This window comes from Macaca nemestrina, chromosome 7 (genome assembly GCF_043159975.1).
Source record: "Macaca nemestrina isolate mMacNem1 chromosome 7, mMacNem.hap1, whole genome shotgun sequence".
NCBI lineage: Eukaryota > Metazoa > Chordata > Mammalia > Primates > Cercopithecidae > Macaca > Macaca nemestrina.
Window position 1 is genome coordinate 8,306,292 of NC_092131.1, and position 24,523 is coordinate 8,330,814.

Consider the following 24,523-nt stretch of genomic DNA (forward strand, 5'->3'; position numbering starts at 1 on the left):
TAGGAGTCGGTGCTAATCCTTTGTCACCAAGTGGGTAGAGCCTTAGTTTCTCTTCTGCGTAGACACGGTTTACTGCACCTGACACTGAGGGCAGAGCATTATGTGAGTTCTCAGGGAGTGAATAGTAAGTTCCGTCTTCGAATAGTCCTCATTCTGGTCGTTTTCACCATTCAGCAGGTATCTTTGCATATCCAGCATGCCCTCTTCACATATCAGGTTGACTGTTAATTATGCTGTGGTAAGATGGCCACAGGCGCCTGAGCTATGTGCCACACCCAGCTTCCTCATAGTAAAGTTCCTCTTCCTCTCCTTTTATTCATCCAAACGGAATGGTTTTTTCTGTGCATGTCTTTTCATCTTTTTAACTATGTCAGACATGCTGAGAAGTTCAGAAATTAATGTAACAGATGCCCGGGAATCTGCTACCCCAGCTGAGCATGTGTCAAAGTAGTATTCACATTGTCCTTTCTTTTATTCTCACCCACTGGTCAGCTTTCCTTTCCCTTCCTCGGCCTTTGGTTTTGTTTTTGTATTTGTTTTTAAGAAAACATCCCAGATACAGCCAAAGCCTCCCATTTCCATCCCCTTCCGTTCCCTCCCTGCTTGCGGGGTGTTCGCCTTCACTGCGAATGTTTTCTATTTCATAAAAACCCCACAAAAATGTATGGTTGTAATTGCTGTTTGAAAAATTTACATAAATGGTGTCATGCTACGTGATTTTTAAAAAACCACTGTGGTACATTTAGTGTTATACTTACATTGATACACATAGCTCTAGCTCATTTAAATTACAGCCTTCTGGCTTACAGCTCTGCAGTTTTGTGTTCTTAGAATCAGGACTGTAGGGTTCATCCTTTCCCATGTCTCCTTGTGCACATAATGTGAATTACTCATTTTTGTTTTAATGGAAATTTTGTTAAAGCACATGTGAATATGAGAGATGGCATGTTGGACTTTTAAGGAGAAAACTGCTCTATAAATCATAGTAATGGTAATAGAAGCTGTCTCCCCTTTGCCATCATATTACCTAATAGTACCTAACAGTCAATATTTATGTTACCTAGTGTCAGTATATATTTCACTGTAACTGACAGGGAGTTTAGGATTTTAATTCTTCTTCCCTGTCATCAGTTAAGGTATGTACTGTGACCATGTGATTAGCTTTGATTTCACGATTGGTGTGTTAAGACTATTTCCAGTGTTAGTTATGGCCTGTTTTTATTTTCTGAGAGACGTGTGAATGATATGTGTCCTAAAAGTAGCTCTTGTTTTCTAAAACGTGGATTAATATAGGTCTGTCCGTTACTTTTGATGGAAAAAGAGAAGATTACTTTCCTGATCTAATGAAATGGGCCTCTGAAAATGGGGCTTCTGTCGAGGGTTTTGAAATGGTTAACTTCAAAGAAGAGGGCTTTGGTTTGAGAGCAACAAGAGATATCAAGGTGAGTTTATAAAATGTTGGTCTGAGGGGGTCTATGTGTGTTTGAACTGTGGTGCTGCAGAGGGTGCAGGGTGAGGAGGTAGACGTGTGGTGGGGAAGTTCTGGTTCTGAGCCTGTGGGCAGATAGGCAGCCTGGAGGACCTCAGGCTCATGTTCTAAGCAACTCCTCCCACCTTATCCCTCTGGGGAGCCAAGCTGCTAACCAGTGACTGGGACAAGTCAGTTCACATTTCTGAGCCTCTGTTAGGAGGCCATAGAACATGCCTCACAGGATTTTGAGATTTACCTAAAGACAAGGAGGTGGACTCATGGTTTTTTGTTTTGTGACTTACTGGAGGTGAGTGGGTGGAGGACTGGTGGTGTGGGGATGCCTACCAGTGTCTGGAATGGATACCTGTGAGGTTGAAGGTACTAGGAGCTCACTGAAATGGCAACACCAGTGGCAATAGGGAGAGAAGAAACAGCCACCTGCTAAGGGAGAAGGGCTTTTTCTCCCCTCTTTGTTCTTGGTTCTTCTTTCCACATGAAGGGAGCAGCAGTCACTGGCCATGCCTGGCCTTTCCTCACCCCTCACTCATGCCTCTTGTAAGAGGAGGCGCTCCTTCATCTGTTTGGGAGAAGGAACTGGACTTGGCCTTTTTCTCGATGGGAGCTGGTTGCCCGTATGCATTCATTCCACTCTGCTCTCCGCCCTGGAAGCTTTGCAGGGGCAGGCCACACATGGGGAGGGTGGTGGGGATCCGGCTCTGCCTGTAACTAGGTGGGGGAGTCTGTCTAATTCTGGGATTCAGGAGGTGATATTTTGGGTGACCATCTGTTGTATTCTCTCTCTCTCTCAGTTGCTTCAGAACTTGGGTGGAGGAAAGGGTGTTATTTGGCCCCCTCAAACCTCCAGCAACATGTTTGGCTAAGTTGTAGTTAACCTTTCATTGATAGATTGGTAAATCACATGCTGGTATATTAGATACCTGTTAAATGTCTGCTGTGTGACTGGTAGTATCTTGCTTCCAAAAAAAAACAGTCTCTTTCTTCATGATGCCTATAATCTGTATAGTAAGAGACAAGACAGATAACTTAATAGTTGACATTGGTGAAGGCAAGGTGCCACATGTTCTTCTCTTATATCAGATTCAAGGCAGCATTTGTGTGGATGTTGCCCAGAAGATCTGAGCTGTGGACTTTCCTCACTATGTGCTTTTGTGGGGAGGCGAGGGTTGGGGAGGAGGTCTTAAACAACAGACATTTATTTCTCACAATTTGGAGGCTGGATGTCCAAGATCTCAAGGTGCTGGCATGGTCTGTCTAGGTGAGGGCATTCTTGGTTTGCAGACAGCTGCCCACTTGCTGTCTTCTCACATGTTGGAGCACCATGTGCCCGTTCTATGTGGTGTAGATACACAGGACACAGCAAAAGGAAGCATCCTGTGTTGCCAAGAAATGAGAAAAAGCTTTGGGAAACAAATTTGTAAACCAGTGTGTCTTCTGGGCATGTGATTTCACTAGTAACTGTTGTGCTTTAAAGATAAGTATGTAGAGGAAGGAATGGTACTCTGGCTTTAAAACTCAGTAGTAGTAGTAATTCATGTCGACAGATTAGGGTTTTTGTTGGAGGCAGAAATTTTGTTTTGGTCTGGTTTTAGAACTTAGAAGTACAGCAAAGAATAAAATAAACACCTTTGTGCTCTACTCCAAGTGTTGTATTTGCTTCAAGTTAAAGTTCAAAGTCCCTTCTTTGATTATTTGCTCGTCAGCATATGTAGTTTTTAGTTTTTCTATTGGAAACAGGATTTTAAGCTATCCTTCTACTCATTTAACTATAAGATAAATGGTTACATTAAAAAATATATTTGAATATTTATTTGAAGTGCGGATATGCAGCCTTAAGTTGTACTTCATGTGTGATTGGATTTCTGACCGTAGGTATAGTTGGATTGAAGACTGTACCATGTTTTGATGATTCTCCTATTATTTTTTTCCCTAGGCAGAAGAATTGTTTTTATGGGTTCCACGAAAATTACTAATGACTGTTGAATCTGCTAAAAATTCAGTGTTGGGTGAGAATAATTTCTGACTGTTCAAGGCAAAATACAAATGACAATATATAAAATTCCATTTTGTGGCACTAAGGATCATACTTGGTTTTTCTCGACTGGTGAAATAGTCCCTCAAATATGCATTAAGTGTTTTTCATTTAATGTTATAAAAAAGATGCACATGACCTTTATTGTTACTATTATTATTATATATATATTTTTTTGAGATAGGGTCTCGCTTTGTCACCTAGGCTGGAGTACAGTGGCACCATCATAGCTCACTACAGCCTTGATCTCCCAGGCTCAAATGATTCTCCCACAGGTGTGCGCCACTACACCTGGCTAATATATATATATATATATGTATTTTGTTTTTCTTTGTAGAGACGGGGTTTCGCTGTATTGCCCAGGCTAGTCTCAAACTCCTGAGCTCAAGCAGCCCTCCCACCTTGACCTCCCAAAGTGCTAGGATTACAGGTGTGAGCCACCGCGCCCATCCTGTACCTGACTTTCAATGTTACAAGACCTTTTAGTTTTCCTGTAATTTGTAAATGTATATTTAAATGAAGTTTTTAAGAAGTTTGTGGAACTTACGCTGTTAACTTCTGGGTTAATTCAGGGCCCTTATATTCTCAAGACCGAATCCTTCAAGCCATGGGAAACATCGCACTGGCCTTTCATTTGCTGTGTGAGCGAGCCAACCCTAACTCCTTCTGGCAGCCCTACATTCAGACTCTCCCTAGTGAATATGACACACCTCTCTACTTTGAAGAAGATGAAGTTCGGTATCTTCAGTCCACACAAGCTATACACGATGTCTTCAGCCAGTATAAAAACACAGCTCGGCAGTACGCCTACTTCTATAAAGTCATCCAGGTGAGCAGCTGTTTACTGTTTACGTATGTATTTCGCAGAGTGGGGAGGAAAGAGGACTTGAGTCCATAAATATTCCATTTGATGTCTTACTAAGAATACTTAAACATTTTGCTTTTTAAATTGAAAATATAAAATACATTTCATTGTTTCTGTTTTTACAGAAATATCAGTGAAATACGGTTACATATATATATCTGATTTCGTCACTGTCCAGTGTTAATACAAGCAGTTGTTCCTGAGTTATTGAAATCACTAAGTTTTTTTGTAAACAAAAGATCACAATGAAATTTTAAAAGCCATAAAGCATATCTGATGCAAAAAGTTACTCTGTGTATAAGCTTTTCAAGAAAATGAATGTTAATTTTTTTCTAGATAAGTATAAAATATTGACAATTTAGCAAATTATAACATTTATGTTTTTCAAAGTGTACTGTGTATTAATTTTAATTTGTTCTCAGTAAAAGTTTCTCATAGAAATCTCTATAAGGCTCCAAGTATTTGAATTACCTGTGATGACACCTTTCTGTATTTTGGTGGTGTGGCCACTGTTGTCTTTCATTTGCAGTTGATCAGCAGTCAGAAGGAACAGGGCCAGTGCCACAGTCCCCGCCAGGACTGAGAGGCGGCATGGCTCCTTCTCCTGACTCCGCACAGTCTAAGTCACTGAAGAGTCAGCTCCTGGGCTGCTCTTCTTGAGATACGACAAGTGGGCAAGTGAACTATTTGCTCGCTTTCCTTTTTGGGCAGTGTGACAGCCTGAATTAGGTTTGATTTGCTTGTTCCTTAAATGATCTATCCTTGCTATGTTTTATTTGCAAGAAATGGTAACTTCATTTCATTGCTACAGGTGATACTGTTTTCCACTTATTATTTTCACTTTGTAGCATGCTTACTGCATAAAATTTTACACTCAGTTACATCTCCTCCTCCACCGAACACTTCACATATGTCAAAAATTATACACGACTGCTGTCTTCAAGTAGAAATCAATCCCTTTGTTTTTCTAAACCTTAAACTTCAGGAAGTCATTAGGAATGTTTGTACAGTATGTATATAGCTTTTATTTCAAGTTGGCTTAATTCAAAAACTATTGATGAAGCCAAATCAAAACTTTGCTTCTTCATATAGTGTGCACCTACGGTCCCTCAGTCTAAGGTCGGTTTAGCTCTTCATGACCTGGAAGGGTTATACTTTTATTCTTAGTTCTCAGTGGTATATCTTTCATGACTAAAGATTAAGCTGACTTTAGTAGGTCTAAGTATTTGCCATTTTCTCTTGCTGGACAATGAACTACAAGCTGGCTCTTTTCACTAATGTGCCTCTAGTTTGCAAATGCTGGTAGCCTGCTCTGAGAGGTCTCTCTTCTCTTGGCAAGTTGGATGGTCTAGGATGATGGCAGGTCTTCTGATAACCAGCTTGGTGTGAATGAGCTTTGGATGTTTCATTGTATTCACTGGTCTGTTTACTTCAGTATTAACTAAGTAGTGCAGCTTTGCTTCAAAATTTGATGAGATTTTCAGTGGTTGTGAGTCACTAAAATACTCTCTTCATATAGATGGAGCCATTTTTTGTCAATTTGTTTAAGAGCCAGGTCTCTTTGTATCCGCCTGAAATAAACTGCCTTAGATGCTGAGACGCTAAGGGGATTATATTATACCACCTTCTGTGTAGTAAACGGTGTCATTGTAAACATCTCAGGAATTAGAGAACATTCTAAAAGTAAACTCTTAATTGAGAAGTTTTCTCAAGAGTAGTAGAATTCCTACATGACTAATAAGAACAATTTGTGTCATTTATAACGTAATGAGTACAAATATCCTTTTTAAAAACAACAGCATTCTTAGAGCACTAATCTTTTTAAAGAAATTGTTCCTCTTTATTGAAAAATTTAGTTAACCACTATCAAACATGGAACATTCAAATGTGAAATTAACCAGGTAATCAAATGTCTGCACAGTTGATATTTTTTCCACAATTAAGTCAATCTGAATATTTGAAAAAAGTATCAGGATTTAGAAATCAAACTGGTTACTTTTCTGTCAAAAGTATGAAACTGAGGAGAGCAAAATGTGTCTGGTCATATATATAAGTTCTTTTATTTTATATCGGACTTTTTTTTCCTTTTGTGACACAGGGTCTCGCTGTCACCCAGGCTGGAGTGTAGTGGCATGATGATGGCTTACTGCAGCCTTGACCTCCAGGCTCAAGCGATCCTCCCACCTCAGCCTCCCCAGTAGCTGGGATTACAGGCATGTGCCACCACGCCTGGCTAATTTTTTGTATTTTTTGTAGAGATGAGGTTTCGCCATGTTGGTAAGGCTGGTCTCAAACTCCTGGAGTCAAGTGATCCGCCCGCCTTGTCCTCCCACAGTGCTGGGATTACAGGCGTGAACCACCTCACTCGGCCTGGAGACATTTTTTTATTGTTGAATTGGGAGTGTGGGGTGCCACTGGCATCTAGGTTAGAGTTGCTGCTACAATTCTACATATAGGACAGCCCCCTCAACAAGGCATTTTCCAGCCCCAAATGTTAGAAGTGCTGAGGCTGAGAAACCCCTGCTTTGTATTTGTATACAGAACAAAGCACCTCAGATACGTATGATTGAGAAAATTACAGTCCTTCCCACCTAATGATTGGAAGCCTGAGGCCTACCGACACTGGTTGTGAGTGACTTTCGTCATTTTCTCAGAATGTCTTCTCCTTAGCTAATTCCAGATCCCTTCCTGGGTATAACTGCATGCTGTGGTGAGGAGAAGGTATTTTAGAGCATTTTTTGTCACTGGCATTTAACACATATCCCTTCTTTTTAAGAACCTACAAATAAAATACCAGGTTTAGAGATACTTGATTTATTAAGGATACAAATACAGGGGAACAAACACTGAAAAAATGTAAACCTAAGATTCAGGTTATAAAATCATGCGGATTTGGAGTAAGGAGCTGAGTTGAGATCCTTGGCATTGCATGTTGCAAATGAAATACGCATGATGGGGTGGAGTCAGTTCTCTGTGTTAGCTGGGGGACTTCACAGGAAGGAGCATTTGAGTGATGGGAGGGAAGGAACCCTGGCCCCTGGACTGGGCAGTCCTGACTGAGTATGGTTAGGAAGAGTTGAAACAGCTGCATCCACTGTCCAAGTGAGAGACGCTGTGGCTGCGTGGAAAGAGCACGTACTTTGTAGTAAGACAAAAACCTGCATTCTATAGCTCATTTGCTGTTTACATATAATTTGAAATTAAATATAATTTGAAATTAAATATAATTAAATATAATTAGTTGCTTTACTTCTGAGTTTGTTTCCCAATCTGTAAGATAAAAATATGAAGACCTGTTTTTTCCTGTGACCATTGTCAGCCCAAGTTGGATTGTTTATCAAAGCAACTAGCCTGCTGCCAGGCTAGTTGTTGTTAGGAGTCATTTTCCTCTGGGAAACTGTGGAAATGGTAGGGTGAAGCTCCCTCAGCAAGTGCAGTGTGGTAACTGAGAGGGTGGGCTCTGGAGCCAGCCTGCTAGGGCTGAAATCCCTGCAGCACCACTTAGAATTGTGCCATTTTGGGCCGGTCTCTGTGCCTGCCTTCCCGTATCTGTAAAGGGGGCTAGTGGAGTGCCTGATTCCCAGGGTTGCTGAGGGAGCAAAGTGAGTTGATCCGTGGTGAGGCCATTAGTACTGTGCCTAGCACACAGTGCTCATTGTAGAAATGCTCTGTTTATGCTATTTCCATTTTGCGTTTGACCCTCAGGCCATGTTATTTGGTTTTGTTTTGTTTTAAATCACTTCTCCTTCTGTCCGTAGAGTATCTTAAGTTAGTATTTCTTAGTGTTTTCTACTAAAGCAAAACTGGTGGCCAAAGATAACATTCCTGCAAGTCTAGGGGCTAAACCCATAGTGACTCATCACAAGCTCAAAGTTGCTGTCAAGCCTGGGCAACCCATCTCTACAAAAAATTAGCCAGGTGTGGTGGCATGCACCTGTAGTCTCAGCTACTTGGGAGGCTGAAGTGGGAGGTTGGCTTGAGCCTTAGAGGTAAAGGCTGCAGTGAGCTATGGTCACACCACTGCATTCCAGCTTGGGCAACAGAGCAAGATCCTGTCTAAAAAAAAAAATTGCTTCCAAGATTCATGTTTTTGTTACTGGTTTTTGGACTCGTGTTTTTAAATCTTAAAAATTCATGCAAATGATAATGTTTGCTATTTTTAAAACCATGTTAAGTGACTTACCATCAAGTGAGATGGATATTGCAGGAAAACAACCCTACTTTCTCCTAAGACCTCGGGTTGTCTCACGCTGCAGTGTGAGAAGTGCAGCCTTTACCTGTAGTAAGTGCCATTAAGCTGACCCGTGGGCAGTTCAGATGTGATTTTTTTTTCAGAAGAAGAAAATGTAACGGTCATTTAACATGGGTAAAACTATTCAGCTGAAGGGATCATTACATACTGAAAATACGTAATAATGAGCTTTTGTGTGTGTGTGTGTTTTGTTTTTTTTTTGAGATGGAGTCTTGCTCTATCACCTAGGCTGGAGTGTGGTGGCGCGATCTCAGCTCACTGCAACCTCTGCCTCCTGGGTTCAAGCGATTCTCCTGCCTCAGCCTCTTGAGTAGCTGGGGTAACAGGTGCCCGCCACCACGCCCAGCTAATATTTTGTATTTTTTGTAGAGACGGGGCTTCACCATGTTGGCCAGGCTGGTCTTGAACTCCTGATCTCTGGTGATCTGCCCACCTTAGCCTTCCAAAGTGCTGGGATTACGGGCATGAGCCACTGCGCCCGGCCAATAATGAGTTTTTGTAGAACATTTCTTAATGATTTAAAGTAAGTTCCTGTTGGAATAGGAGCTGTAGGCGGCCTGGAATGAGGTGCACTGCTGTGACAATTAGGCAGGAATAGGCTGTGGGCTAAGAGCTTTTGAATGAGGATTCATGACAAAGGAAAACAGACTTAAGCAAAAGTTATCTTTTTAAAAAATTGTCTTTTGAGTCTACTTGTTTTTCATCTCTTCTAAAAGTCTTAAGTAATAAATTGGAGTGAACACAAATGTAAACATTTCATTGCTATTGTTTTATAAGAGTATCATATTTTCTTATCTCAGTACCAAACCGTCTATCTTTCCCATGCTTTTCCAGGATCAGATGTTAGGCCTTTGCTCCTTTTAGTAGGTCACCTTGTCAGTGCATTGTCACTCAGGGAGAGAGAGAGGATTATTACATCACTTCCCAGTTCATAGTCCATTACTGTGACCTGCTCTCAGTTTTCTCTGTTTCTGGCATTGAGGCTGTTAACCTTTTCCAAGGTCATGGGGACCCTCTCCCCAGAGAAATGGACATGTGTACTATATCACAAACATTTGTAGATCATTTGGTGGGGTGCTGTGATTTCAAGAAACTCGTTTTCAATTTTTATCTGTGATTTCCCATTTAAAATAATTTTCTTGGGGGCCTGTACCGAGCTCTGCATCTGAACTGAAACCTATTTTTTTTTTTCCCCAATCTACCTGCTGGCTTGGAGGTCTACAGGCCATGGCTCGCAGCCCCTGTCTCTGGGTACTTTGGGAGTGACAGCAAGCACGATTCAGTTCTGTGCATCCCTAGTGATGATCCTGGTGATCCTGATTTTTGGGAAAGGAGCATGGAGAAGTAATAATAGTCCATTCAGTCTTACAGCTTGCTTCAGGCTTTTAGGGTTTTTAATTCCAAAAGCACCAGTACTAACTTCTAGTATTTATACATTTTTTCACGTAGATTTCTGTGTATTGCATTTTTTATTTATTGTTTTTCTCTCTTTGGTGGTGGTGGCCTAAAAACTAGAAAAATAATTTCCTGTGGTGTGTCCTCCCAGCAGATTTCCTTGATCCAGGACCTTTTAGTGTGGGCACTTCGTTCAGATCACCTTTTGTCTTTAACTTGCTTTTATAGTTTATTTAAAACAAAGTCTTGGGCTAGGCACAGTGGGTTTACGCCTGTAATCCCAGCACTCTGGGAGGCCGAGGCGGGCAGATCATGAGGTCAAGAGTTTGAAACCAGCCTGGCCAACGTGGTGAAACCTCATCTCTACTAAGAATACAAAAATTGGCCGGGCGTGGTGGCGTGTGACTGTAATCCCAGTTACTTGTGAGGCTGAGGCAGGAGAATTGCTGAACCCAAGAGGCAGAGAGAGGTTGCAGTGAGCACAGATCGCGCCACTGCACTCCAGCCTGGGCGACAGAGCAAGACTCCGTTTTGGGAAAAACAAACAAACAAAAAAAAGAAATCTTTCTGGGCCCCTGCTCTTCCTCATTTGTGTGGTAGGGGCTTGAGCTTTACGAGTTTTGAGGAGTCCTTCCAGTTTTTACATTGTAAAATGTAAAACACCTGTATAAACACCTGAAAGCCACATACAGTATATGTCATCTTCTTGACATTTCCTTCATGAGATGTTTGACACACACTGTATGTATCCTTCAGGTGTTCGACAGATGATAGTGTGTAACCAGAAGCCTCAAGTTCCAGGAATTTTGAGAGCATTCCTTGTATTAAGATACAGCACCTGGGCAGGTGCGGTGGCTCACTGCTGTTATCCCAGCACTTTGGGAGTCTGAGGTGGGAGGATGGCTTGAGCTCAGGAGTTCGAGATCAGTCTGGGCAACATGGCAAAATCCCATCTCTACTAAAACTACAAAAACGAGGTAGGCATGGTGGTGCACGCCTATAGTTCCAGCTACTTGGGAGGCTGAGGCAGGAGAATCGCTTGGACACAGGAAGTTGAGGCTGCAGTGAGCCGTGATCACATCACTGTACTTCAGCCTGGGTGGCAGAGCGAGACCCTGTCTCAAAAAAAGAAAAAAAGAAAAAAGATACAGCACCTGCTGGTGAAACATCATACTGCAGCTTGATGGTTGAGGAATGTCTACACTCAAACTCCAGAAGCTAAGTTTAGAAATTGTGGCTGAGCCAAAGGCTAGAAGAGGCTTGTATGAAATGGAGCTAAAATTTATGTCAGTTTGTGAAACAGAGGCCAGGGAAGAAGAGAGGACTCATGGTGAAAGGCTGAACTTGGCATTTAAAACTGTTACAACTTTAACCCTATAAAAATACTAGCAGATCAGAACATACCAAAGTTCAGCTCTAAGTTCAGACTTTACATGGAAATGGATGACCAGTTTGTGATAGAAATAAACGGTAAAGTAGGGTTTGGCTTAAACCCTATTTTGAAGTACTATAATTGTGTGAAAGCAAAGTATATCCTATCAGATTTTGCTTACCTTAACGTAGTTGAATGATTAGCTCAGATGTTTTTCATCTATGCTAATGAAAGAGAAATTAATAGACCCTGTGAATGAACTGTTTAATTGATAATCAGTACCATGTAATGGACCCGGCGCTATGACATAGGGTGCCAGCTTGTCTGAAGATTAGCTTATCTTAGAGACATGTACATTTTTCTATGTTGTTGAGATTGAATGTATTGCTTTTTAAGTAAATACAAGCATACAGGGTTTAACAGAATAGAAGCATATCTATTAAATTGATTACTACTATTTTTCAGTTGATCTCATCACTTAAGTGATTTGTCACACCTTACTTGGATTTCTTCTTTTGTGTTGATCCAACCATTTGAGAGGTGCAGGGGAAGGTATGGAGATGGAGAAACTTATATGTGTATCAACTGCCATGAATTTTGTTTCAAGGCAAGCATCATTGCAGCAGCCTCCCCGTTTTCTTGCCTTATGCTTCAGGATGGAGTAAGGCAATTTCAAGTTGGCCATCTTCCTCGAACAGGCAACTCCTACCTAGCCAGGGCTGAGTGGCAGAAGAGACAACCAGCCATGTTCACAACTTACTGTTGCTGCAGCCTGCCTCTGAAAACAGGGCCCGCCAAGAGGCAGAGGAAGATGTCACTTTTGGTTCTTGGCATCCTGTGGCAGTTGTGGCTAAATACAAACATTTCCCGCTGTTCTACTTGTCTCTGACAGAGCTACACAAGAATAGCACGAGATGTGAATTTCCAGAGATGTATTTAGCCTATGTTTTCATAAAGCTCTCATCTACATTTAGAAATCTGATAATACATGAAGCCTTCAGGAATGTGTACCAAATTAGAGTGAAAACCTCTGGGCATCAGCTGAAAGATCCCAAGGCCCTGAAATTCACGGAAAGGGTTTAGACATTCAGTAGCATATGCTGTATATAGCTATGTGTCCTTTAGCACTGTAAGGGAAAATACACATATGCTTTATATAACTTTGACTCCTCTGGTGGCAGAGGTTGTGTACAGGAGTGTCCCAGTTTATGCACAGATTATATTCCAAATTGTCGCTCTGACTTGGCGTGGGGCTCCTCTCCCTATTCAGCTTCTTCCATTCTGTTGGTTCCTCTGAAGTGTGAGGTATCACACCAGGGATGGGGACTAGTATTTCTGGGGATATGAAGTTTGTTTGTTTTTTAACTTTTTATTTTGAAATAATTCTAGACTTACCAAACAGTTGCAAAATTTGTGCACAGTTCTTCTATATACACTTCACCTAGCTTCACTTAAAGTTAACATCTTACACAACCTTCAGTTTAATGATCTAAACCAGGAAGTCAACCTTGGTACAGTACTATTAACTAATCTGCAGACCTTGTTTGAATTTCATCAGTTGTCCTGGCACTAATGCCCTTTTTTTCCTTTCCAGAATCCCATATTGCATTTAGTTGTTGAATCTTCTCAGATCACTTCCAGCCTGGGATAGTTCCTTGGTCTCTCCTTGTCTTTCATGACCCTGACACTTTAGAAGAGTACTGCTGGCCTGGCTGGTTACTTTGTAGAGGTCCCTCAACATGCATTTGCCGGATATTTTAGGTGTAGACTGAAATTATGCATTTTGGGCAAGAATACCATGGAAGTAAGGTGTGTCCTCCTTAGGGAATACGTGAATCAATATGTCTTTTTGGTTTTTCCGTCAGAAGTTACTATTTTTTCTGTTATAATTAGTGAATACCTTATAGAAAGATACTTTGAGACTATGCAAATATCCTGTTTCTCACCATCCTTTCATCCACTGGTTTTTGTATCTATCATGATTTTTGTCTGTGATAGTTACTACTGTAGTGTTTGCCAAGCGGTGATTTTCTGTCTCTGTTATTTCTTCTACATGTAATCTTTGGAATTTTACTAAAAGGAAGAGCTGTACCTTCTTCCACATTTATTATTCAGCTGTTCATATCAGTATGGACTCATGGATATTTATTTTATTTGATAGAGTGTGTAATCCATTACTATATATTTGATACAAAAATTGTTTTAGATGGCTCTTCATGTAAAGATACCTGATTTCCTCGTCACTTATAATTTGAGAATATGTGTCTTGTGCAGTTTTTGCCATAAAGTTAAATGCATGGAGGTACTTAATAAAAAATTGCTGAAATTGATGCATAACACAGCAGATCATTTATAAAGGTCACTTGGCCTCAGAATTCAAAGAGTGGCTGTGGCCGCTGCTTCCTGCTTGCCATTTTCCTGACCTCAGTTTCACTTAAATGTTTCCTAGAAGCAAACGTGTTCCATATGTGACATTTTTTGTTCTCAGCCAACTTCGTGATAACATTGCATCTGATAACTGAGGGGTATGGGCTACAGATTGAGGAGGGACGGAATAGAGTCAAAGATGATGGTGAGGGTGCGAGGTGGCCAGTTTCATAGGCTGGAGGTGTTGGGGTTGATGAGCTGTAAATCTAGATTTAATCCTTGCATTCTGTGGTCATGGGAACTGGGTAGATATTTTGGGGCATAGAAGGGAAAGAATGATGTCTGTTTTCAGGTTGTTCATCTGGATTGGCTAGAGGACTTTTCCAGGGGGGTAGGTAACATTCTTCACAGTGTGCCCCTGGAATTGTTCTTTTGGAGTGGCTCTTTTGCACGTTGTAGGAAACCTGTGGCTACAGATGGAAGACACTGCGTGAGAAGGGGGCTGAAGCTGTACTAAGAGCTGCAGACGACGCTTCCGCTACCGCCACTGTAATGAGGACAGTGGATTCAGTAAGAATGACTCTCCCTGGTGCAGTGTCACCTCTCTTCTCAGGCTTTGATCCTTACCATTACCGGGTGAGGGAGTTTGAGTCCTCATTTCTCAAATGGGGAATGGGAGAAGTTGAGCAGGCTGCCAGAGGCTTGTGGTACCTGCATCCTGGAACTGGACTCCGAGCAGGTCTGTTAGACCCAAAGCCTGTGCTCCTAGCCACAGGGGCTCACCAAACCACTGTCTTAGTCTTTAAGGTCGTACCTGGTCTTAATTTTGGGATAAAGAAATAGTCTAGTTTTAAGGGCAGAGGAATCTTGTTTAAAATCTCCTCTCTTGCGCTAGTGTTTCACAGAAAGCTGGGCGTGGCCCTGCTGGCCGAGAACTCCGGGCCTGTCAGTCCAGCCTGTGAGCTTGCTGGCAGTCTCTTCCAGCTTCCTAAAGGAGATTGTTCCAGCTCTTTCGTTTTACTGTGTGTTGGGATTGAAAGATACTAATTCTTAGAGGAACTAATAAGCCTATTTGCTTTTTTTCCCCCAAGCTATGAGGAAGCTGGTTGTGCTCTATTTTTTCTTTTATTGTTATCCTTACCGGTTCAACTTATTTAATGATACAAAGACTGAAAAAACTAGGACTTAGGACATCAGTCCAGGCTTGCCTGTTTTCTGGAGAGTTGCTGGTGCCTTTTTAAAGTTTGGTAGAGCCACTGGCTGTCTTGGTGAAATTCCCTGACCTGTGACCTTGCCTGTTCCTGATAGCTGACCTTGAGATTAACTTGGGTTCAATGTGTAAGCACTGCCTTATTGTGTGCTATTTAACATTTCCAATTTTGTAAATTACTCATTCTAAACATGTATCTCATTTTCATCATTTCCATAAATGAAAACTGTAGCTATGTCATTCAAAAAAATCTGTGCTTTTAACTATGTTCTTGTTTTTTAAATGTTATAGATCACATGGAGACTTCACCTTCTGTGAATTTAGTGTTCTTCATTTTTTCTATTTTGTCCAGCTTTAGTTCCAGTGGCTTTTGGGGGACTGAAGAAATGAAATGGGCTGGGCATGGTGGCTCACTCCTGTAATCCAAGCACTTTGGGAGGCTGAGGTGGGTGGATCACCTGAGGTCAGGAGTTTGAGACCAGCCTGGCCAGCATGGTGAAACCCCGTCTCTACTAAAAAATACAAAATTAGCTGGGCGTGGTGGCATGCACCTGTAGTCCCAGCTACTTGGGAGGCTGAGACATGAGAATCGCTTGAACACGGGAGGCAGAGGTTGCAGTGAGCCGAGCTTGCACCACTGCACTCCAGCCTAGGCGACAGAGTGAGACTCTGCCTCAAAAAAAAGAAAAAAAGAGAAATGAAATGCTTTTTCTCTGTCCTTAGGGTTCTGCCTGGGGTCTTCTCGGTGGTGTGTGTCCCTGTCTTGGAACCTGGGGCAGGGTGCCCCTAGAGTACACTGATGTGTCCACCTGAGGCGGGTGTGAGTTCCCAGGTCAGACCCCAGCATCTCCATCCTGCCCTGGGGACTGGCAACGCTTCTGCTCTGTCTTCCTCACTGACCCTTCTCACTGGAAGCCCTCCTGTTAAACCATGGCCTTCCTCCTCTTCTTCCCCTCTTTACCTGACTGTGGTCCTTGGCCCCTTTAGGAAAACTGTTGCTTTTGTCAATCAGTTTGGGAGCTGATGTCCAGCAAAGTGATGCACGTTGTCCCCAGCCTCCCACCTTACCTGTGACACAGGTGTTTGCGTGGGAGTAGAGGCACCCGTAGGGACATGGAAAACAGACTTAAAGGGCAAACAGTTACCATGGAGTCCCAAGTGATGTAACTTGGGGCTGGCATCCTAACCAAGGAGGGTTAGGCAATGCCCGCTATGGGCCGAGCACTGTAAGACTTTTCTTACTTTCTGTTCTTATATAAGGAGTTGTCTGGAACTGTACCTTCCTAGAATAATCTGAGACAGAATTAACCAAATTAGAAGAAACCACCAACACCAGGTTTAGGCTGTCATTGATAGTTTAATTTGTATACCGAGAAGTCAGAATAGAGGCCAGAAATACAGGGCGCACTCCTAAGACGGTGTTCCTTTGCACCTCCAAATGTCAATGGTGGGCTGAGGGTCCTGACAGAGGCTCCCGTTACCCTCACCATCCCTCCAAAGCTGGGCATTGTCCCCATTTTATTAGCGAGGAAGCAGGTGTAGGAACAGGAAAGCTCTCCAGAGCCACTGATAAGCCCAGACAAGGCGAAAGCTCAGACCTGTCTGACCCTAGACACAATTTTTCCTCCATCTCCTCTGTCTCCACCGGTCTGTCCCGTTCTGTGATTCCTTCTCTCCCCAACTCCAGTCCCAACTTTGCTTGTCCTGGGTCTTCGCTACAAGTCTGATCAATAACAGCTTTGTGAAAATCCCTAAAAGTTTAAAAACAAAAGAAATTTCAAAAAATTCCTATTTGAAACCTGCTTTAAAACAAAAGAAAACCTAAGATTCTTCCCTGAGTAGATTCTCTATCCTCTGGGATGGGATTTTTAGACCTTGTGTTTGTTTTGTTTTTCATCTATATGATAGAAGAGGGAACCTGCTAATGTTTCTGAGGTGACCCTAAGTACCCTTAGGAGAACACTTCCACATTACACACGTTTATAATCACTCACATTTGTTAATATTGGTGTACCCACACTCTGGTGTCCCTGAAGAACTGTGCTGTTTTTGTAATTTCTTCTGCTCTAAATGGTTTAGACTGCAGCCATCCCGTGGCCACCCTTTGTAGCTATAATCTACTCTCAAGGAAGAAAACGGAGGTGAGAAAAGCACAAAAAAGAGGAAGGGGATAGAGGAACCTCCAGGACACCAGTTATTATTAATATATAACTTTGAGTCTGGGACCTCTCAGCAACCCAGTGTGGAAGCAGAGTTGTGACTTTTCACCCCTGCTGCATTTTAACGTCAAGTGAATAGTAGAGTGGCTTAACTTCCGTTGAACTTGAGTGAATTGATAGTGAGTTGGTGAAATGATTGTCTTAACAGAAACACTGTTGCTGATGGTCTTTGCAGACAGAGAGTGAGGGCATAGCATATTCTGTTGTCATTCGTTTATAAGGTGCCATTGATTAGACCAAGTTCAGGTCCAGTCTTCTTGATTTCTTCAAATTTGAGAGCCTGAGTATTGGTGAGGCTTGGCTGCTGCTATTCATTTGGCATATTTGCCAAGGAGGATTAGATAACTTTCTGCATTTGCATCGCATATTACCTCTACCTGGAATTAATATGGCCTGAACAGTTTTTGAATATTTTTTGCTTCATTTGAGTCCCTATGGGCTTACAATCCACTTCAGGTGGACCGTATCTTTTACCATCATGGCCTTTTTAAAAATACATTTTTTCAATATGGTTAAAAACATTTTCTTTAATTGACAAATGATAATTGTACATGTTCATGACATAATCAAGATTTTTTTTTTTCTTGAGACAAAGTCTAGCACTATTACCCAGGCTCAATCTCAGCTCACTGCAGCCTCCACCTTCCAGGCTCAAGCCATCTTCCCACCTCAGCGTGCACCACCACGTCCAGCTAATTTTTAATTTTTTTTGTAGAGATGAGTTTTCACCGTGTTGCTCAGGCTGGTCTCAAATTCGTGAGCTGAAGCGATCCGCCCGCCTCAGCCTCCCAATGTGCAGGGATTACAGGTGTGAACTACCGCACCTGGCCCATTGGTGATGTTTTCATACATATAATGTATAAGATCAGATCAGATGGATAATTGGCGTATCCATCATCTCAAACGTTTTTCATTTCTTTGTGTTGGGAATGTTCAATATCCTCCTTGCTATCTGAAACTATAAAATGTGTTATTGTTCACTATGGCCATCCTACAGTGCCATAGGACAAAAATATGGAACTCTTGACTAGTTTGTGTGTCATCCTTGCGCAGGTGCCATGCTCATCTTCCCAGTATTATTCCAATTTTAGTATATGTGCTGCCTAAGTGAGCACGGAAATTCGTTTTAGCTGTAAGTTTGTGCTGGGCAGATTATCCAATAAAAGTGCCCTTGTAATCGAATAGTTCTGAAATAGCCTTGTGAGTGGCAGATCCCCTGACTGCCCTGTCTGTTGTGAATGGCAGATCCCCTGACTGCCCTGTCTGTTCTTCACCCAGCCTGCCAGCTTTGCCTTTTCCACTGATGTGTTTGTGGGATGCAGTGGACCCCAGAAGAACAGGACCTCAGATTTCAAGCTTGTGACCCACTAGCTCAGCCTGACCAGGTTAAATTGGTATCTTAGGTTCCCTGTAGAAAGGGTCTGTGAATGTCTGCCAACCAGGCTGCATGGGAGTAAAGAAGGTGATGTCTGTGACAGGCCCAGCACTCAGGGACTGAGTCCTGCGCCGATGCAGGAGCTGTGTACTCAGCAGCGTAGGCCCAGCCTCCTTCCAGGAGTCATGGCCCCACTCGAGATCTGATTTTGCAAGGCAGCCCTTTCTAGTACAAGAAGACTGTAGTTAGAAAGCCATTCCTTACACTGAGGCAAAATAGGCCTCCCTGTAACCTTCATCTTACAGTTTTGTTTCTGTTTTTAGAGCAAGAAAGTCAGTCTCATCTTCTGCAGCATGAGAGTTCTTTTTACTCACCAGTGAAGCATTCATAACCTCTGTCAGGCACCTGCGTGGAATTACAGGTTTACAGAATTAATCAGAATAAATCCTGTCTTCCAAAGCTTACATTCTAGTCATATATAGTTCAACAAAAAGTGATGTCAGGACACAGATTAAAAACAAAATCATAGGGCCAGGCACAGTGGCTCACGCCTGTAATCCCAGTACTTTGGGGAGCCGAGGTGGGCGGATCACTTGAGGTCAAGAGTTCGAGACCAGCCTGGCCAATATGGTGAAACCCCATCTCTCCTAAAAATACAAAAATCACCCAGGCATGGTGGCATGCACCTATAATCCCAGCTACTCAGGAGGCTGAGGCAGGAGAATTGCTTGAACCCGGGAGGTGGAGGTTTGAGTTGAGATCATGCCACTACACTCCAGCCTGGGCAACAGAGTGACTTTCCGTCTCAAAAGAAAAAAAAAAATTATGGGAGTTCAGAGAAGGAAGATTGCTTTCATGAAGAAATTTGAGGAGGATGTTTTATTTTTGTTTTTAAATGGGAAAAGTGGCATTTGGAGAAAATGTTCATGATATAAAAACCCACATTTTCTTAGAGCCTTATAAAATGTGTTCACGTCCAGCTTCACAGCTCGCCCTCATAATAACCTTGTAATATACGTCTGTAACTCTCCCTGTCAGAAGATAAGAAAGTGAGGCTCAAAGGGGCAGCTTGTCCAAGGCAATTGGGGTCTGTGCCACAACATCAGAGCCCCTGTCCTCGTCAGGGTGTGTGGTTGGTGGGCGTTCTTTGGGCCGCTGTTCCAGTGTCTTAGAGATGCGCCTGGGTGTTCGCTCCCCTCTTACCTGGCAGTCAGAACCTGTCAGCACGAACGTTTGACTCTTGAACAGCACGGGGGGCAGTGATGCTGACCCCACCCCATGCAGTCGAAATCCATATAACTTCTAACTCCCCAGAAACTTAACTACTAGTAACTACTGTTGACCAGAGACCTTACCAATAACGCAAACAGTTGATTAACACATATGTTGTCTGCTAAATGTATTACATAGTGTTTTCTTACAGTAAAGTAAGCTGGAGAAAAGAAAACATTATTAAGAAAAGCATAAGGGAGAGAAAATATATTTCCTGTTCATTAGTGGGAGTGGGTTATCATCAAGGTCTTCATCTTTGTCATTGTCACATTGAGGAAGAGGAGGAGAAGGGGTGGGTCTTGCTGTCTCAGGAGTAGCAGATCTGGAAGAAAATCTATTTATAAGTGGACTCACTCAGACATACCCACGTGGTTCAAGGGTCACCTGTATATTCCTTCAATTGTCTGTCTTCCCAACTTGAATGAAAACCCACTGAGGACAAGGACTTTGCTGCATTCTCATCTAGAATGTGCCTAATACAGAGATGGTGCTCTGTAATTGTCTGTTGGATGAGTAAAGCACTCAGTAGCCAAAACAACAGACAACTAACATTTGATAAAACTCAGCCAGAAACTGTGTGTATGTCATTTCATTCTTTTAATAACCCAATGCGAAGGTATGATTACTGTTATTTTACTGAGGAACTGAGGCTCCCTGAAGCTTCACAGCCAGGAAGTGGCTAGGCTGGGGCTAATTGAGATCTGATGCAGAGCTGGTGTGCTCAGCCAGCATGCTGCGTCCTCCATGGCTGCTTCATAGTCAGAACTCATGCCGTGGGCATCTGCGCACCAGAGGTCATGAGTTGTGGTCTGGAGAGGTTGGGACTGTTTAAAATGCCTGGGGGCTTTCTTACCATGATTTCTCTCACTTTAGGTTCGTTTTCCTTAGCCACGACTCCGTCACCCAGTCCTGGCCCCTCTTCTTTCTTCTAAAGGGTCCCTGTGCTCTTGACCTCCTCAGTGTGGCTCCACCGAGGGGCTCTTTTTGGAATATGAATAGTAATCCATGTTTCCCCACTGACTTTTCCTTACACCGAGAACAAATTTAGAGGGCTGGGCTGCCCCGATGGCCCTGCCTCTGCTGCGGCCTCATCAGGGGCCGCTTCCTCCCTCACTGCAGTCCACTCCCTCTGGTGGTGATCAGGGCCCAGGGCTCGCCAGCCTCTCCTCCTCAGGACTTGGCTGTGGACCCCCTTCCTGCCTGCTGCAGGCTTCTCTGGGTTCTTCTAGCTTCGGCACAGAGTGTCTTCTGACTGTGAAGACCCCTTGACGCCTGTGCTAGCGTGCTGTTTTGTCCCCTTGCAGATATGTGACTGCCTGTGACTGCTTTTGTGTTTGTCATCTGTCCCCTTCCCTGGAGTTTGAGCTTTATGAGCGGGACCTTTCTCTGCTGGCCCCACCGTGGCACTGCTGCCTAGCCTAGTGCCTGTCACACAGGAGGGCTCAAGCAGGGCTGGTTGAATGGGGAACCGATTGCCTTGTCCTCCACGTGTAAGTCACATGTGGCCAGGCTCTCTGAGGGCAGTGAGCCCTCTGTGCACACAGAAGCACCTGGTTAGGTCCTGTGGTTCAGTGGTAAGTGCTATAAGGAGATATAAAAGGAGTGAGGTCCAGCCCATCTGCCACACCCTACGCTGGGTCCCCACTGGGCTGGGGCCTCACAGACAGACAGCTTTTCCCAGTTTGTACAAAGGTCCCTGTTGGACACTTTTGTCCCTCTCTGATGGGTTTACCCCTGCTGGGATGAATGCTAAATCTGAGAGGACCTCAGAGCGGTAGCTTAAGTGAGGATTGCTGAGGGTGACCGCATACTGTTGCTCTGCTCACAGGCCTCATTGGCCCTGAGCATCGGTGTTCCTGTCCTTTCTTTCTCTGTCTTGCGAGAGGTGAAATTCACAGTGAGGGAGGAATTTATCAGATCCTCAGCTTTTATTAGATTTAATCGAGCAGCTCTCCAGATAACTTGTTTATGTTTTCTTGGGCTATTGTATTTTTCTCTCTCTCTTTTTTTTAAGTGCTTTCTGTATTCTCCAAAAGATGGAGTGATGTGAAATATACTCCCACAACACTGTCAAAGCCCGTTTGTTCTTTTCTTTCTCACCCAGTGTTCCCTACAAGGCCTCTTCCCCCCACATTCCGAGAGTTCTCTTCAGGTACACCCTGTGCCATCTTTCTGCACCTTCTTACTGGCTCTGTTTTTAAACGCACAAGCTCCCATTGCCACATTCCACCCCTGAGTCCTCCAGCCAGGGCTCTCTGACTGCAGCAAGACTTAGATTCACTCTCTGAGCTGTTCCAGTGAATTACCCTCCCCTGTGCATTGTGTAGACACTGGAGTCTGTGTATATGTGTATATTGCTCCTGACCCTCCCCGCTAGTGACTCTACTGGAAATTACTGGGTATTTCCACTTCCTACCTGTAGTGAAATGTGATTATCAACAGCCTGAGCCTGAATTATATTTGTGGAGAGCTGCTACCTTTTTTTTTCTTTTTTTTTTTTTTTTGAGACGGAGTCTCACTCTGTCACCCAGGCTTGAGTGCAGTGGTGCAATCTCGGCTCACTGCAACCTTTGCCTCCTAGGTTCAAGCGATTCTCCTGCCTCAGCCTTTTGAGTAGCTAGGACTACAAGGCACCCGCCACCACGCCCGGCTAATATTTTGTATTTTTAGTAGAGATGGGGTTTCACCATGTTAGCCAGGATGGTCCCGATCTCCTGACCTCGTGATCCACCTGCCTCAGCCTCCCAAAGTGCTGGGATTACGGGTATGAGCCACCACACCCGGCCAGAGCTGCTACTTTTAGGCCCACCTGTGTTGCTTAGTGCCCGAGCTTGGTTACGTGTTAATGATTTAAGTAATTTTGTCATTTTGCAAATCGAATTTATTCTTTCAGTTTAAAAGAAAAAGTGAGTTCTAAAAATTAGTAATAGAAAATGTAGCATGGAAACTGTTTATTTTTATTTACATTCAGTCTCAGGAAAAAATAATAACATTCATATTCTTTTAAAAGAAAGAAGTCAAATTACTACTTATTGAAAATATTTTCTACTGGGCTTGGTGGTTCACGCCTGTAATCCCAGCACTTTGGGAGGTCAGGGTTGGGGGATCACTTTAGCCCAGGAGTTCAAGACCAGCCTGGATAACATGGTGAAACCCCAACATGGCAAAACTCTGTCTCTAAAAAAAATACAAAAAGATTGCCTGAAAGTGTGCCTGTAGAGCTACTTAGGAGACTGAGGTGAGAGGATGGTTTGAGCCCAGTAGGTGATGGTTGCAGTGAGTCAAGATTGTGCCACCATACTCTAGCTTGGGTGACAAAGCCAGACCCTGTCTCAAAAAATAATATTTATACATATAAATATATATGTTTATATGTATAAAAATATAAATACATAAGTATATATTTTTATATATACTTATATATACTTACATATTTATATATGCATATATTTATATAAAATATAAAAAGATGTTTATATTTTAATACATAAATGTGTTTTATATATTTTTATATATATATTTCAGAATATATATGTAATGAGTTTTGCTGAACGCTTCTCCTGTGGTTCAGTCGTAGGTGCTATAAGGAGATATAAAATCAACATGAGGTCCTTGCCTTCTAGAAGTTTACCATTGGAAATAGAAGGAAAACAGGAAATGTTGACAAGCAAAAATGGTAAACTGAGGCAGTGCTCTGCTGTCTGATCTCTGTGAAGCTTGGGGCTGTCAGGGGATACCTGAGTGGGGCTTGAAAGGCAAAGTTGTCTGGTTAAGGGAAATAGGTCAGCAGAAGTCTGGAGTTGGGGATGAGAAGGTCGTATAGAAGAGCTTGAGAAGAGCAGCCTTTGCCTCTCAGAGGGCACAGCCCTGGAGCTGAGAAGCCTGTTGTGGATTTCCAGCAGGAGCCGCTCCCATGAGTCTGACGCTGGAATCTCCCAGGGATGCCTATAGCTCCTGTGGCTCTGGCCAAAGTTGGGATGAAGTGGCTGCTGCTTTAGCAGTTCTCTTCGTGTGACACCTGCTGAAGCCTCTCAGATGCCCTGAGCCTCAGTTTCCATATTTACAATCTACCCTCTCTGACAGACTTGCGAATGTAGCCGTAATATAATGAATATAAATGTGTTTTTACAATACAGTCATTCTTTTAATGTAATTAACCTGAAGCTGATGTGAACACTTTCCTATGATGTTGGAAAGCAAAGTCTCTGTGTTGGATATAAAAGACAAGAAGATGAAACAGAAAGGTCTGCTTACGGTGAGAGGGAGAGGACTAGGACCTGAAGAGCCTCCAGCAAGCCTTGCCAGGTAGTTGGGATCTTATCCTGCAGGGGACACATGGTCAAACTGGCACTGGTTTGGTTGCTTGCTCAATGACAACCCCAGCAGCAGGGAGGTGGACGGTTTGGAGGCCATAAGACTACTTAGCCCGGTGAATCCGAGAAGTACCTACAGGTAGAATTGACAGGATCTGGTGACAAACGGGATGTGAAGAGTTTGGGAGATAAGGATGATCTTGAAGATTCTGGAATAAATTGGTTTTACATTTACCTTGCTGATAACATGACATTACTAACCTTTCTCTGTTTTGAAGCTTTATGGTCTAGAAAAGAAATCTTCAATGCTAAATTCCTACCTTATTCTCACTTGTCTAAACCGGAGACACACCACAGGTAAT

General features: G+C 42.9%; 1 protein-coding gene and 1 non-coding gene across 4 annotated transcripts in view; one reads left to right on the top strand and one right to left on the bottom strand.

The window, feature by feature from the left end:
* Window positions 1–24,523, top strand: part of LOC105467434 (SET domain containing 3, actin N3(tau)-histidine methyltransferase) — an 86,227-nt gene that overhangs the window by 18,732 nt on the left and 42,972 nt on the right. For all 3 annotated transcript variants that reach the window (XM_071099626.1, XM_011717039.2, XM_071099628.1), the window contains exons 4-6: window positions 1,294–1,442; window positions 3,423–3,495; window positions 4,094–4,350. In XM_071099626.1, coding sequence (XP_070955727.1) covers window positions 1,294–1,442; window positions 3,423–3,495; window positions 4,094–4,350 — 479 coding nt within the window. The remainder of the gene's footprint in view (window positions 1–1,293; window positions 1,443–3,422; window positions 3,496–4,093; window positions 4,351–24,523) is intronic.
* On the bottom strand, window positions 18,210–18,316 carry LOC112424215 (U6 spliceosomal RNA). The gene has a single exon (XR_003014936.2). It is a non-coding gene; the product is annotated as a U6 spliceosomal RNA (small nuclear RNA).